Here is a 15,134-nt window from a genome sequence, read left to right on the forward strand (position 1 = left end):
GATGAGGTCAACCCTCGGTCTGGAACTTTTTGCAGACATTGATATGAGGGATAAAAACGAAGTGGAAATCTGAATGGGAAATAAACTTTAAAATAGCACGTTCAAAGATAGTGCCACTGCTTGCACTGTCAAAAGTATGGATAATTTTCCAAAATGGATGAATCTGTAAGCTTGGTTAATTAATTCAAGGTGAGATCTCTGAGCAGTTATTCAGTGGCCATGCATAACTCGAGAGACTGAGCAGGAATGTTCAGGCTTCAGAAGCACCCATTTCACCTGGGGAAAGGCCACTTCAGTGTCCATGACAAGCCCTAAATGTGGAGGTAACATTCTACCCTTGGTCTGGGAAAGCCAGCACATCTTCAGGCAGTGCTGTAGCTCCTCTGGAAAAGCAGAGTTGTGGTCAAAGACGCTGTTGCTCTGTGTTCTTCTGTGCCTGGTGACAGTTCCCCAAGGTGAGGGTCTCAGATAGCAAAGCTGGTTTATGGGGCCTGTGGTGAGTGCATGTGACTGACAGGAACTTCTCTCTTTATTTCTAGGTGTACTGTCCCAGGTGCTGCTTCAGGAGGCTTTTCCAGGTCTGGTCAAGCACAGTCTATTGTTCTCCCTTACCTGTATGGTCTCTGGTTACTCCATCACCAGTAGCTACTGCTGGAGCTGGCCCCTGGGGAAGGGTCTGCAGTGGTGGGGCCACATATGCTATGGTGGTGATACATAGTATCACTCATCCTTCTGAAGTCCACTCTCTAATCACCAAAGACAATTACAAGAACCAGTTCTCCCTTTAGCTGAGTTCCCTGACTATACATGACACAGTCCTGTGTTATGTGCAAGGTACACATTGTGGGGACTCAATGTGAGCCCAGACACAAACCTCCCCTGAAAGGGAGGCAAAGAGCAGCAGGAGGCACTAAAGACCCAAAACATCACAGGTCCCCGCCCTAGAAAGGCACAGAGGAGCAATCAGGAGGATTTCCTGTTGGAGTCTGCATGTTCTCTAACTGGCTCTCAGCATCTCCAGCGACAGATTTCACTTTTCATTTCTTCCCTACATTTTCTAATCATCACTGCTAACTTGAAAGGAGGAACTAGTAAACTAGTAAACTCTGCTTGCAGTAGAAATATATACATGACTCTGACCCTTCATTATTTTCCTAAATGACCCATTTTTTTTGACAAGCAGATTATCATGATCATTCTCATCCTACCTGTCACGTAAAAACTGTTGACAATGAATGGAAACACAGGCACATAGACACTCATGAGTGCAATGCATGGTTTAAAATTCCTTGAGCTCCAAGGATATAGAGTATTTATATTCCAAATGTGTTGTGAAGGCACTATTTGTTTTTTTAGCATTAATTTTGGACTGGTATGTTAGATTAGGTGTTTTTCTTTTCTTAAAAATCATTTTATTGGGGGGCTTGTACAACTCTTATCACAATCCATACATCCATCTATTGTCTCAAGCACATTTTTATATTTGTTGCCATCATTTTCAAAATATTTTCTTTCTACCTGAGCCCTGGGTAGCAGCTTCTCATTTTCCTCCTCTCATTCCCCCACCCCACTCCATCATGAACCCTTAATAATTTATAAATTATTATTACTTTGTCATGTCTTCTCTGACTGATGTATCCCTTTACTCACTTTTCTCTTGTCGGCCCCCTAGGAGGGGTTATAGGTAGACCATTGTGATCGGTACCCCATTTCCCCGCACCTTCACCTTCCCCTCTTGGTATAGCTACTCTCAATATTGATCCTGTGGGATTTATCTGTCCTGGATTCTCTGTGTTTCCAGCTCTTACCTGTACCCGTGTACATGCTATGGTCAAGCCAGATTTGTAAGGTAGATTTGGGGTCATGATAATGGGGGGTAGGAGAGGAAAGTTATATGTTTCATCGGTGCTATACTCCACCCTGACTGGCTTGTCTGCTCCCAGCGACCCTTCTGTAAGGGGTTGTCCAGTTGCCTTCAGATGGACTTTGGGTCTTCACTTTGCACTCCCCGACAGTCACAATGATATGATATTTGTTCTTTGATGCCTGATACCTGATCCCTTTGACACCTTGTGATCACACAGACTGGTGTGCTTCTTCCATGTGGACTTTGTTGCTTCTCATCTAGATGGTCACTTGCTTATCTTCAGGCCTTTAAGATCCCAGATGCTATATCTCTTGATAGCCAGGCAATATCTGCTCTCTTCTCAACATTTGCTTATACACCCAGTTTGTCTTCAGAAATCATGTTGGGAAGGTGAGCATCATGAAATGCCAATTTAATAGAACAAAGTGTTCTTGCATTGAGGGAGTACTTGAGTAGAGCCCCAATGTCCATCTGCTACCTTAATACTAAACCTATAAATATACATACATAGATCTATTTCCCCATCATCATAAATATATTTACATATGTACATGCCGGTATTTAGACCTCTAGAAATGACCTTTGCCTCCTAGCCCTTTCTTCTATTTCCTTTTACTTTCCTCTTGTCCCACTATCATGCTCAGCCTTCATTTGGGTTTCAGTAATTCCTCTTGGTTACATTGCTCTTGATCAAACCCTACATCCTCATTGCCATAGATTTTAGATAACTTCTTGTTCCTTTGTCCCTGGCTTTGATAACACCCATTTTTTATGCCCTGTCTCCCTATGTCCCTCCCCTGGAATCATCATTCCTGTTGTTCTCCTCCAGATTAGATGGTTTTCATTAATAAGTATAATTCAGTGCCATTTCACTTATGGGTAATGTTTGTTTAATCAACACTACATACACAAACTTTTGTATCTTATTTCTTCTTACATAAACTTCTGGTAGTTTTTTACCTTGCAGCATTGCATTTAATTTGAACTATAAATTTACTAGTAAACATTTATTTAATACCCTTTAAAAAATTAAATGTATTAGGACAAAATTAACATAAGTACATTCTTTTTATCTGTATCTCCCACCCATCAGTCAGTTCTAGTACTGTTATGAAAACACTCCTTTGTTTCTTCATTTTCTGGTGACTTGAATACTGCTTTGGTTCTGGAAGCTATAATATTGTTCACTGTTGGAGAAATTTAATGGCTTTCCTTTAGTAAGACAGTCTAGGAAGAACTCTTGATGATTTCTCTTCAAAAATTAGCTAATGGAAACTTTACGGGTAGCAATAGAACATTATCCAGTATGCTGCTGGAAGTTGAGCCACCAGTTCAGAATATTTTCAAAATATAACATGGAAAGTGCTGCTTCATCAAGGTAAGGTTACCCTTAGTGACATGGATGGAGAAAGGGTTTCAGGACTTTCATTGCTGATGCTATAGCACTAAAGTGAGAAGCTATAGTACAAATGACAACATTATGGGCATTCCGTAGACTTAGAGAAATACCAGAAGGAATGACCCACTCTGGGACATCAAGGTGAGTTGGCACAAAGAATTCCACAGAGACAATGTGGTAAATTCTGCATTATTGAGCAGTTTTAGAAGTCTTCAGAACTTGTGAGGAGTCTTTTAAGGTGCAGCCATTCACCTGTCTCTTCCCCCAAACAAATTAGAGTCGAGATGACCACAGACTAAATCCAGTGGAATAGCGTGGATACACTGAATCCAATGAAATAATGCACCACCCATAAATCAGCCTACAAAATCCTGAGGCCAGAAGAAGATGCTATCTGGCTACCATTATCGACCTACCTAAAAGGGGTCATGAGAAATAAATAAACAAACAAACAAATAAATAAATAAAAGGGGTAAAGGTTCACACTTCACATTAGGGATGGGTTAACTAAATGTTTGCAGGCTAATAAAATGTTTGCAGGCCAATTATAGCATGCTAACTTTTAAGATAATAATTTGTATCTCCCACATATAAGGTCATAAATGTAAAAATGGCCCTTCAAAAGATACAACAAAAATATTTCCCTACCCTTACCTTAGGAGGCCTGGATAAAGTGGTGAAATATGTAGAACACCATTTTAAAAAGACAAGGCTTACTGGTTGGAGAGAGACTAGTGGAATCCGTGAGAGATTAGACCTCAGTAAGCCTTCAGGCTTGGGGCATATCTCATTCCAGTTGCTCAATGTTTCACTGAACCGTAGATAGCATGGTGAGAAAGAAACAAACCACTAGGGAACACACACTCAGGATGATTGACCATTTGAAAAAAAAATGGCAGCATTTATCCAAGTACAAAATACTCTGCCAGAGAAGTAGTAAAAACAAAGTAATACAAATTGGAAGCCAGAGGGTAAGTGGGAGAAGTGCTATTGTATTATGGGGATTACAATCAATGACATAAAACAACATGGGTATGGATTTTTGAGAGGAAAGCAGATTTGCTCTGTTAACATTCCTCCAAGTCAAGGTAAAAACTAAATAACACAAGATGCTAAAGAAATTAATGTCTATAAAATAAGACTGTGGAATTATGAAGTATGCCTCCAATACACTTGGAATTTCCATAAATCACTAGAATGCTGAATATTGATATCTTGGGTATGCAAAACTTTAAGTGGATGTTTAAATGGATTGATGTTTTGGGGATCCATAATTCTATGGTTTACTGTTTCTGGAATGAAAAATTGAAGAAAAAATGATCTTGTATTCATTATCCAAATCATTTCATCCTGAAATACAACGTTCAAAGTCAGTGAAAAGTTAATATCCATAGGCTGCCAAGGAAGACTAATTTAAAGTTTACTGAAGTTTAAAATGAAAAAATTTAATGAACTGCTGCAGTCTCATAATTAATTAATAATTAATCACATGAAAAATCAGGAGTCATAATTGATTAGTCATAATTAATCACATGAAAAATCAGGAGGCACTATAATTTCCATGAGTGATTGAAATACAAAGTTTTTAGAAAGTTGTCACAAAGTTTCAAAAGTTGAAAAATACAGCTTTGTTGATTGGATATTAGGGATTGCATGATAGATAGAATTCTTCATGACAAGTAATTTATTAATCACAAGCCTTACTTTTAAATACTCCACCACATGAATATGCAAACAATCAGAGATCTACTAGATCAAATATGAGTATGTTGTGTTTCCTGAAGGATCGTTTAACTAGCATACCCTCCCCGACAGAAACGCTGAGGAAACAGCTCTCACACCATGGACTGGATCTTGAGAATCCTCTTCCTGGTGGTGGCAGCTACCGGGAAAGAAGTCACCGGTCTCAGGGAGGAGGAAGTGGTTGTAGCTACTCTAGATTGATTTTGTCCACCTGTCTTCACTCAACAGGCAGTGACTCTGAGGTCCAGCTGGTCCAATCTGGTGCTGAAGTGAAGAAGCGGGATGCTTCAGTGAAGATCTCCTGCAAAAATTCTGGATACTCACCAGTTACCTTATTGACTGGGTGAAGCAGACCCCTGGACACAGGTTTGAGTGGATGGGAGAGATCAACACTAGTAATGGTGGAACAAGATACCCACCAAAGTTCCAGAGCAGAGTCACCATGACCAGGGAAACATCCATAAGCACAGCCTGCATGGAGCTGAAAGGTCTGAGTTCTGAGGACACACCATGTATTACTGTATGAGGGGCACTCAGTGAGATAACCCAGTGAGACAGCTGTGCTGGGCTCACAGAAGATAGTCAACCAAGGTACAGGCTGCCAATTTTTTCAGATGGGTAATCAAGAGAACAAAAAGAAAACCAACAAACATGTATTTACTTAAATTGTTTGAGACAGTGCCCAATGCATGTTCCCCAAAATCAAAATTTAGGGAGGCAGGAGAGGGATGAAGGTCCCTTACTGATTTATTTATTTTCCCATTGGGTAGAAGAGCCTAGCATCCAGTTGGAGCCAGTGAGCTTGGTAGCAAAGCAGATTCTGTATGCAAGGGTTTATTCCAAATAAAATGTATATGCATATGTTTGGTCAATCAGTGGATTGCTGCAAACAAGTTCTCTAAGCAATACAGTTGTCTTAGTTTCCTTAGAGAGTCTTTAAAAAAGAAAGAAAGAATGAAAAGCACGGTCTGTGTTTTGTACTGTGTGGAAGAAAAGTATTTTGAACCGAAGGCTATTATCGCGTATTTAAGAAACTCAAGGGGACATGAAACTTTGGCTGCTCGATATAAAATAGTGGTTTTTAGATGAATTGAGCATTTTAAGGAAGGTCTTGAAGATCTCAAAGATAGATTCCAAGTAGAGGTCAGATCAGAAGTTTATGGAGAATGGTGGGACTGCTTTTATTTTTGTTTGTTTACTTATTGTTGTACAGGTTATATCTTGTGTCATTTCTGGGTGGGCATATGGTTGTCATGGGGCTAAGGATTAATCCTTCTAAGAAAACTGAAAATTGCATTGGTGAGAAAAATGTCAATGATGATTGACTTTACATCACAACACAAATCATGTCAATGCTTTGAGAGTAGTAAAGGTTATCCTAGGAAATTTTATTGTAAGAGACTCTGCCATGTTGGGTGAGCTGAAAACTGTCCAAATACCTATTATTAGGAGACTGTATAAAGAAACTCTGATACATACACACAATAGAATACCATGCATTTCTGAAAAACAGGGATGGCATTATGAAACACCACATGATGTGAAGGGACTTGGAAATCATTATGCTGCGTGCAGTTAGTTGATCACAAAAGGACAAATATAGTATGTGTCCACTAATGTGTGATGAACACCAAGATGAAGGAAGGCTTTTACCCTCAGGGTGTGCAATAGTCTGAGCTGGTCTCCCAAGCAACAAGATAGAGAGCCTGCCAAGTGCTCATGGGACATAAATCACCTGCTTTATGTGTACGTGTTAAAAACCTCTCTGACAGAGGACATTTCATCTCAACTGGGGTCAGATTTTCAAGCAGGGGCTAGAAGATCATTCAATTGCTGCCATACAACATTGTGCTAAGGTCACTCAAAATCAGTAGACACATCTACAATACTGGATTGAGACTATACTTGTGTAGTCTTGGGATCCAATCCCAGTAGCCACAAAGTCAAGGGAATAGAAAACAATATTGGCTAAATGTGTGTTAGAAACATCTGCAACTTAAATGGTCTTGAATAGAAATTATATGACTTTGGCTACAAAGGATTATCTTCCCAAGCGACTGCTGGCATTGGAGCCTCTGCTCATTTGGTTAACTTTGCCGGGGTTCTCAACCTGTGGATCATGACCTCTTTGGGGAATCGAACGACCCTTTCACAGGGGTCACTTAAGACCATCAAAAAACACGTTATGATTTACATTATGATTCATAACAGTAGCAAACTTACAGTGATGATGTAGCAACAAAATAATTTTATGGTTGGGGTCAGCGACATCATGAAGAACTGTATTAAAGGTCGTGGCATTAGGAAGGTTGTGAACCACTGCTTTACAGGAGCACATCGAGTAGTGGGAATTTCTTTAAATAAAAAATACTATGGAACAAAAGGTCCTGTTCCAGGCTATTCTGTTCCAACAGCAGTACATGGCGTTATAACAGCGTGGGGGAAAGACCATGAAAAAGATGCATTAAAAATCATAGTAACGCAGTTTTCATTAGTGCCTGTATTTGCAGTCGGCCATAGCTGTGACATTTTTAATGCATGTCAGAAAATATGGGGTGAAGATTTGAGACATGTAATAATATCAAGAAGTACAGAATTGCCACTAATAATCAGAACTGACTCTGGAAATCCTTTGACACTGTATTTAAGTTTGGTCCATGTTATAGAGAATTCAAAGGGTTACAAGTTACTGCCACCTTACCTAAGAGTTATTTAAGAGAATGGAATAGATATTAATACCTTATAAGAAAATTGTATAAGGGGTGAAAGGAAAAAAGGGGAGTGTTGAAAATATTCCCTTTGTTTCTGGTGGAACTTTGCTACAGAAGTTAACAAGAAATCTCTTAAAATATTCCTTCAAGTGTAGTTATGTGATAGCTTATGTATTTAAATCCATAGTTCTATTGGATCAAACATAATTGTACAATTGCTGCCATCATCAACTGTGATACCTTCATATCAGCTCCCCCTATCCACTCCCATCCCAACCCTGCAACCCCCAGAACCCTCAATATATATGTATATTTTGCTGTAACTTCCACCATCCCATGCATCCTATCACCTGAAATTCTGATGTTTGTTCCCTTTTAGTGGTGTTATACAGTCACCATTGCTGTTAGTTTCTCCCTCCCCCACCTCCCCAGTTCCCCCGAAAAGACCTGCATGGGACTTCAATGAACCAGAAGGTAGGGAGAGGCTCCGAATTTATCGCCAGGTTCTCATGCCTGATTTCTGAGTGGCAGCAAAAAAGCCGCCCAATTTGACCAAGGTGGGTAATGTAAGGCAAGGTCCCCAGGAAAGTCCAGCTGCATTCTTAGAACGCATCATGGAAGCTTTTAGGCTGTATACCCCATAAACCTGACATCAGAGGAAAGTAGGGCTGCAGTAATAATGGCTTTTATTAATCAAGCTGCTCCAGATGTCAAAAGAAAGTAGAAAGGCTGGGGAAAAAATTTTAAGGATTTGTCGGAGGTGGCAGTGAAGGTCTATAACAACAGAGAAACCTCAGAAGAGAGGAAAGAAAGACAGCGGATGGAAGATCGATGGTTCCAGGCAGGAGAAACCAGGAAGATTACAAGGGAAATTGCCCAAGTATTAGTGGCAGCTACTGCAAGTGAAGAGGGAGAACAAGGGAATGCGTTAATAGAAATGGGAGGCCTAGACTAGGAAAAGATCAGTGCAGCTACTGCGAGGAAAGAGGGCACTGGGCCAGAGATTGTCTCAAAAAAGAGCTTTTGAAAGGAATGATATGGTGCTGGCATTGCCAGGAGGATGGACACCAGTTTGACAGGTGCCCCAATCTTCATAAGCCAGCATGTCCCCTATTTTTAAGGAAGGGGGAAAAAGGCAGGACCTAGAATGAGGAACTCGGGGTTCAGAATCACTCCCCGAGCTTAGGGTACCATGATTGGTGGAGAGGAAACTGGTTGATTTCTTGGTTGACACAGAGGCAAAACACTCGGTCCCCACCCACAACAATGAAAAACTGTCCTCTTGTACCAGCTGGGTGCAAGGTGTCACAGAGACCAACTGGTACTGATGGACTTCTACGCGCAAAACGGACCTCAGCGTGGGTCAAGTAAGTCACTCGTTCATGCTCATCCCAAAGTGCCCGACACCCCTGCTAGGAAGAGATATTTTAACCAAGTTAAATGCCCAAATATACTTTAAAACGAACAAGTCTGCTTGGCAGACTAAAAAAGACACTTTTAACTACTCCACACCACCAACCAGGATGAATATCAGTACTCACAGTAAAAAGAAAGATTCATAACTGCTAAAAGAAAAGAAATAAAGAATAAGACTGAGGTGCTGCAGCCACTGGAAGCTGTAACACTGCCAAAAGCTGTGGCAGTGGTGCACACACCCAGCCATCAACAAGGAGACTCCATGGAAGCTAAGGGCCATTGTGCCGCAGACAAGGAGGTGCAAAAGGCTGCGGTCCAAGAAAAGGAAGGAGATGGACCTGTAGAACCAGGTCGGCAAGTATGCCTTGTTCAATTTTCTTTTCCAGGAAAGGGGTCCTTTCCACATGTGCCTGGCTACACAGCTGAAGAACTTTGGGTCAAACAAGAGCTGTAAGCCCTAATAGAAGAGGGCTCGCCGTGGCTAAAAGCCCAGAACAATCTTATCCTCCCGGCTGAGGTGGGACTCAAGAGATGCTGTACAACTTACACCGTACTACTCATTTGGGGAAAAAGATGCTACAATTGTTGCAAACTGCCAAACTACAGTTCAAAGACCAAGGACTGACTGCAGAACAGCTGGTGAGCCAATACCATGTCTGCCAAGAAATGAAACCAGGTAAAATTATAAATATGCATCAAGGGGCTAGAGAAAGAAGTAAGCAACCTGGGCTACATTGGGAGGTGGATCTCACTGAGATCAAGCCAGGCAAATATGGTTACAAGTACTTGTTAGTCCTCATTGAGACTTTTTCAGGTTGGGTAGAAGCTTTCCCAACTAAAAGAGAGACAGCCCTGATAGTAGCAAAAAAGGTGTTAAAAGAAATAGCTCCAAGATATGGAATGCCTCAAACAATTGAATCCGACAATGGGCCTGTTTTTGTAACCGAGGTCGTTCAGAATGTATCCTGGGCTCTGGGGACAAATTGAAAACTGCATTGTACATACAACCCAAAAAGCTCTGGGCAAGTAGAGAGAATGAACAGAACTTTAAAGTAGACTTTGACCAAATCAGCTTCCAAGACTGGCGAAAACTAGGTGACTCTCCTCCCGTTTGCTATATTCCGTGTGCGGAATTCCCCCATGTTTGAATTGACACCTTTTGAAATTGTGTATGGTAAACCACTCCCCATTATCCCTAGAGCATTCAATCTGCTCTATGCAGGCCTGCTGAGATATTAGGGGCTATGCAAGCCTTGCAGAGCAGACAGGCCAATGTTTGACCTACCATTCAGGCTGTTTACCAAAATGCTATTGAGCAGGCAAATGCAGCTGCAAGTCAACATGAGCATTTGCCAGGAGATTAGGTCTGGGTTCGAAGGTTCCATAGCAAAAATCTAGAAACCAAATGGAAGGGGCCTTATCAGGTTGTTTTAACCTCCCCTACAGACTTAAAGGTGGAGGATGGGATAGCTGCCTGGATTCACCACAGCCATACCCGCCTAGCAGAGCCTCTGGAAAAGGTGTGGACGGTAACTCAGCACCCCACCAACCCCCTTTGGGTGCGCCTCAGTAGACTATCATGATCCTGTGGCCTGTGGCCCTCTGGGTGTTCCTCTCTGCGATTATCAAGGAAAATGAGACTATAACCAACATGAACCTTAGATTCACACCTGGACTCTAAAAAATGTAGTCACCGGTGACATTCTGGCAACAGTAAGTAAGACACATCCAATAACTGCGATGCGGTATCTTGAAATATTTTTCAGCCTTGAACAGCTCTGGCAAGAGAGAAGGATTGGTCCTGCCCCCCGAGTGGCATGGCATGTCGGGTATAGCACACCTTTAAATAATAAACTGGTCATGAGGAAACAGGGGTTTCATGTGTGCCCTATGACATGGCCTCAGGGCACTGACAGAGCAAAGTTGTGGGGACGCAGCCTGCAGCAGGCGTCTTCCAGTAAAGCATGATGGCCCTATTGTTCTGAATGGGCTTGTGTAACCACCAATGATGGTGACTGGAAATGGAGTTCTAAAGAAGACTCTGTGTCAATGAAATTTGTGTCAAGTAATAGTGCTGATGCCAATAATACCATAAAAAATCACCATCCACATCACTGGGAAACCTGGATCCGAGGAATAATGTGGGCCTTCCGAAGTAATAGCCACCCCAGTACCAAAAGTCCTACATACTGTAACATCAACGGCTGGTCCAGAAGACACGCAGAACAGGGTTTATCTCAGTTCTCCTTTGTTTGATTTAATAGTATCAACGTATAATGCTTTAAACAGTACTAACCCAAATGCTACCAAAAGTTGTTGGCTTTATTATAGTATAGAACCCCCATAATATGATGCCTTAGCTATAAACAGAATTTTGGTCCAGGAGGCTGATGCAAGTTGTGACTGGAATAGCCGTAAGAAAAAAAGTTTCACAATAGAAAATGTTCAAGGAATTGGAGCGTGTGTGGGAAAAATTCCAAAAAAATATGAGCCCTCATGTATAAACATAAATTCTCAGGTCAACCAAAGCAGTAAGTGGATAATTCCTACTAAAAGTAGTTTGTGGATATGTTCAAATTCCTACCCTTCCCCTTGCCTGTATACCAAGTTGTTACACTCCACCAATGCTACAGAATTCTGTGTAAATATAATTCTTTTTCCCGCGGGTTATTTACCATTCGTGGGAAGATGGATGCTTACAATGGTCAAACCAGCACTACCAGAAGGTTAAAAGAGAACCTGTCACTTTTTTTTTTAAACATTTTATTAGGGGTTCATACAACTCTTATCACAATCCATACATATACATACATCAATTGTATAAAGCACATCCACACATTCCCTGCCCCAATCATTCTCAAAGCATGTGCTCTCCACTTAAGCCCCTTGCATCAGGTCCTCTTTTTCTGTCACTGTTTTAACTGTTGCTCTGTTACTCAGAGTTAGCGCTGCTGGAGCGGGCACAGAAATAGCTTCTCTAAGCAACCAAAATAATGGACTGACCCAGTTCTAGAGTTTAATTGATGAGGATTTAGCCAGACTAGAAGATGCAATAACGCATCTAGAAAAATCTGTAAGCTCTCTTTCTGAGATAGTCCTACAAAATTGTAGAGGGTTAGATTTAATTTTTCTACAGCAAGGAGCAGTGACCACCCCCCACCGATTGACCAGTCAAGAAAACACGTGCGAAACTGCTTGCCAACCACCACTGGACAATGCTGGCACCAGAAGTTTTCTCTAATCAATTTAAAGAACAGCAACACTGGACTGGCCCCTGGCCCTGGCCCCATAAAAGCCCAGTGAACAAAGAACTCAGGGCTGATTCCCTTTGACTGCTGGGTCCCCACTGTGTTGGGCAGTGGAGGGAGGGAAGCCCTAGCTTGAGCTAGCAAATAAACTCCTTTTGCTGCTTTTGCATCTCAACTGGTCACAATTCTTCCATGCGCCCAAGGTGAGCTCGCATTTCCTCCCCCAATCCAACACTCGGGGATGAGAATTATATTACAGTTGAGTCTCAAGTACAGTTTACTCAACAGATAATAGGATAGATACGTGAGGTTTGCTTGAGTGCCTGGGAAAAGATAATTCCATCAGGAGAGAGAAAGCCAAGTTGCATGGCTATAAGACAGCGGATTGATGAATCCTATGCTGACTTTGTGTTCCAAAAGTTCTATTTCCAAATGTGTAAAGAATGTCCAGGCAGTAAGAGACTTAGTGCATAAGCTATCTTATGATTTCTCCAATAAGCATTGTAAAAATACCTTCCACAGGGAACAGGGCACTCTGCTAGATTATCTCAGGATATGCAGGAATGTAGAGACAGAGGAATACAAGGCCGACCTCATGGCAGCTGCACTGGCAAATTATATCAGACCTAGAAAAAAGTGTTTTAGTTGTGGGAAGACAGGTCATCTTCACAGAGAGTGTAGGCAGAGCAGGCTGCGGCCTATGTCAGAGCATGGGCCAGGGACATCGAGTGGGTTTAATAGAACCTGAACTCTGCCCCGCTGTAGGAAGAGAACTCATTAGCCAAGACTTCCCAGTGGGGAAATAGTGGAAGGAGCTTGATACAGACCCTGCCAAGCAAAGCATGGGAGGCAAGGTGTCTGCCTGCCAGAGCAAAGAAGAGAGAAACCTCAGGTATCACCCAGCTTCACAGCAGGAGACCAGACCTAACCAATCTTGCAAAAGCCCAGGCTCTGTTCTCCCTGCTGTTGTTTTGACTAACTAACAGATGGCTCTCAGAAGCCCTCACAGCCCTTTGCTGATTCTAGAAGCAGGAACCTCTTATTGAAAAAGTAATACACCTTGGGGATGAAAGCCAGAGTGAATCATGTCTTGTTTTCCTTCTTGTACAGGAGCCAAAAATCTATATATCATCTCCGTGCAGGGGATCAAGGGCCGGCTAAGCAGACTGCCCGCTGCCGGAGTGGGTGACATAGTGATGGCCACAGTCAAGAAAGGCAAACCCGAGCTCAGAAAGAAGGTCCATCCTGCAGTGGTAATACGGCAACGGAAATCCTACCGGAGAAAAGATGGTGTGTTCCTTTCTTTCGAAGATAATGCATGGGTCATTGTGAAAAATAAAGGCGAGATGAAAGGTTCGGCCATCACAGGACCCGTTGCAAAGGAGTGTGCGGACTTGTGGCCCCGGATTGCATCCAATGCCGGCAGCATTGCGTGATTTTGCCATGTTTGTGAAAACCTCCAACAACCCTATTAAAAATTATTCACACACACACCCCCCAAAAAAGAAGAAGTAATACAGTTTTTATCAGGAAGTTTTAACCTAAATACTCAAGAAATTCAAATTGATACTGGAGTTGATAAGAGTTGGGAGAAAAAGCCAAAAGCTGTGATTAAATTAGAAATTATTAAGAGCAGTAATTGGTGTCCACTACCAAAGAACTAATTGTGATTGTTAGCCTAAATAGAACCATTTTATATTAAGCAATCATTCTGCACCAGTCCTAAAGTGCAATCTCAGGCCTTATAACATTTTCAAAAGAAAGAAAGAAAGAAAAGGCCAACTAGCCCCTTGTTCCTAAAAACCAGCAAACGACTATCCTGTGCCAGAAAATTGTGCAACCTCAAAGTCTGCTTGCTCAGTCGCGCTGCTTAATGGCCAGTTTTGCTTCTGTACCAGCCTGCTTAGTCGCACTGTTCAACCCCAATTTCTGCTTGTATACCAGCCTGCTTGCACAGTATAGCAATCTAATGAAGCCTTATAAAAAACCAAGTCTGTAAGTGAAAGGGACCAGCCGATGGCCACATTTTGTCTAGGGCTAGCTGGTCCCTGCGCAGGTTTCTTTTGTTATCAAAACTTTTATTTCTTTCAATCTCACATCTCAGTTATTCTTATCTGGCTCATGTACAACAAAATAAGATGTTTATTAGGAAAGTCCAACCTAAATTCTCAAGGTGTTGCTGGAGTTATTGGTCAAGATTATGAAGAAGAAGTTAAGGCAGTGATTTATTCTGATATACCATGGTTTGCAGAGTGAAGACCCAAAGCCCATATGTCAGCCACTGGAGATCCCCTCTAGGGGAGGATAGGAGCCAATCAAGGTGCGATGTAGCATCGATGAAAAATACAATTTTCCTCTAGTTCTTAAATGCTTTCTCCCCACCCCCCACTCTCATGATCTGAATTCTACCTTGCAAGTTTGGCTAGTTCAGAGGGTGTACACTGGTACAGACAGGAACTGGAAGCACAGGGAATCCAGGGTGGATGATATCGTTAAGACCAGTGGTGTGAGTGGTGATACTGGGAGGGTAGAGGGAGAGTGGTTTGAAAAGAGGAAACTGATTACCAGGATCTACATGTGACCTCCTCCCTGGGGGACAGACAATGGGAAAGTGGGTGAAGGGAGACATCAGGCAGTGCAAGATATGACAAAATAATAATTTATAAGTCATCAAGGGCTCATGAGGGAGGGGATTAAGTGGAGAGCAAATGTATTAAGAATGATGAAGGCAATGAATGCAAAGATGTGCT

The 15,134-nt window shown here is 41.9% G+C and overlaps 1 protein-coding gene across 1 annotated transcript; it reads left to right on the forward strand.

Annotated features, from left to right (window-relative positions):
• The first annotated feature begins 9,047 nt into the window (after positions 1 to 9,047).
• On the forward strand, positions 9,048 to 13,820 carry LOC142427590 (large ribosomal subunit protein uL14-like). The gene is made up of 2 exons (XM_075532792.1): positions 9,048 to 9,087; positions 13,495 to 13,820. The coding sequence occupies exons 1-2, from the start codon at positions 9,048 to 9,050 to the stop codon at positions 13,818 to 13,820; spliced, it is 366 nt and encodes a 121-aa protein (XP_075388907.1).
• Positions 13,821 to 15,134: the final 1,314 nt, after the last annotated feature.

Source organism: Tenrec ecaudatus, chromosome 15 (assembly GCF_050624435.1).
Source record: "Tenrec ecaudatus isolate mTenEca1 chromosome 15, mTenEca1.hap1, whole genome shotgun sequence".
NCBI classification, from domain to species: domain Eukaryota; kingdom Metazoa; phylum Chordata; class Mammalia; order Afrosoricida; family Tenrecidae; genus Tenrec; species Tenrec ecaudatus.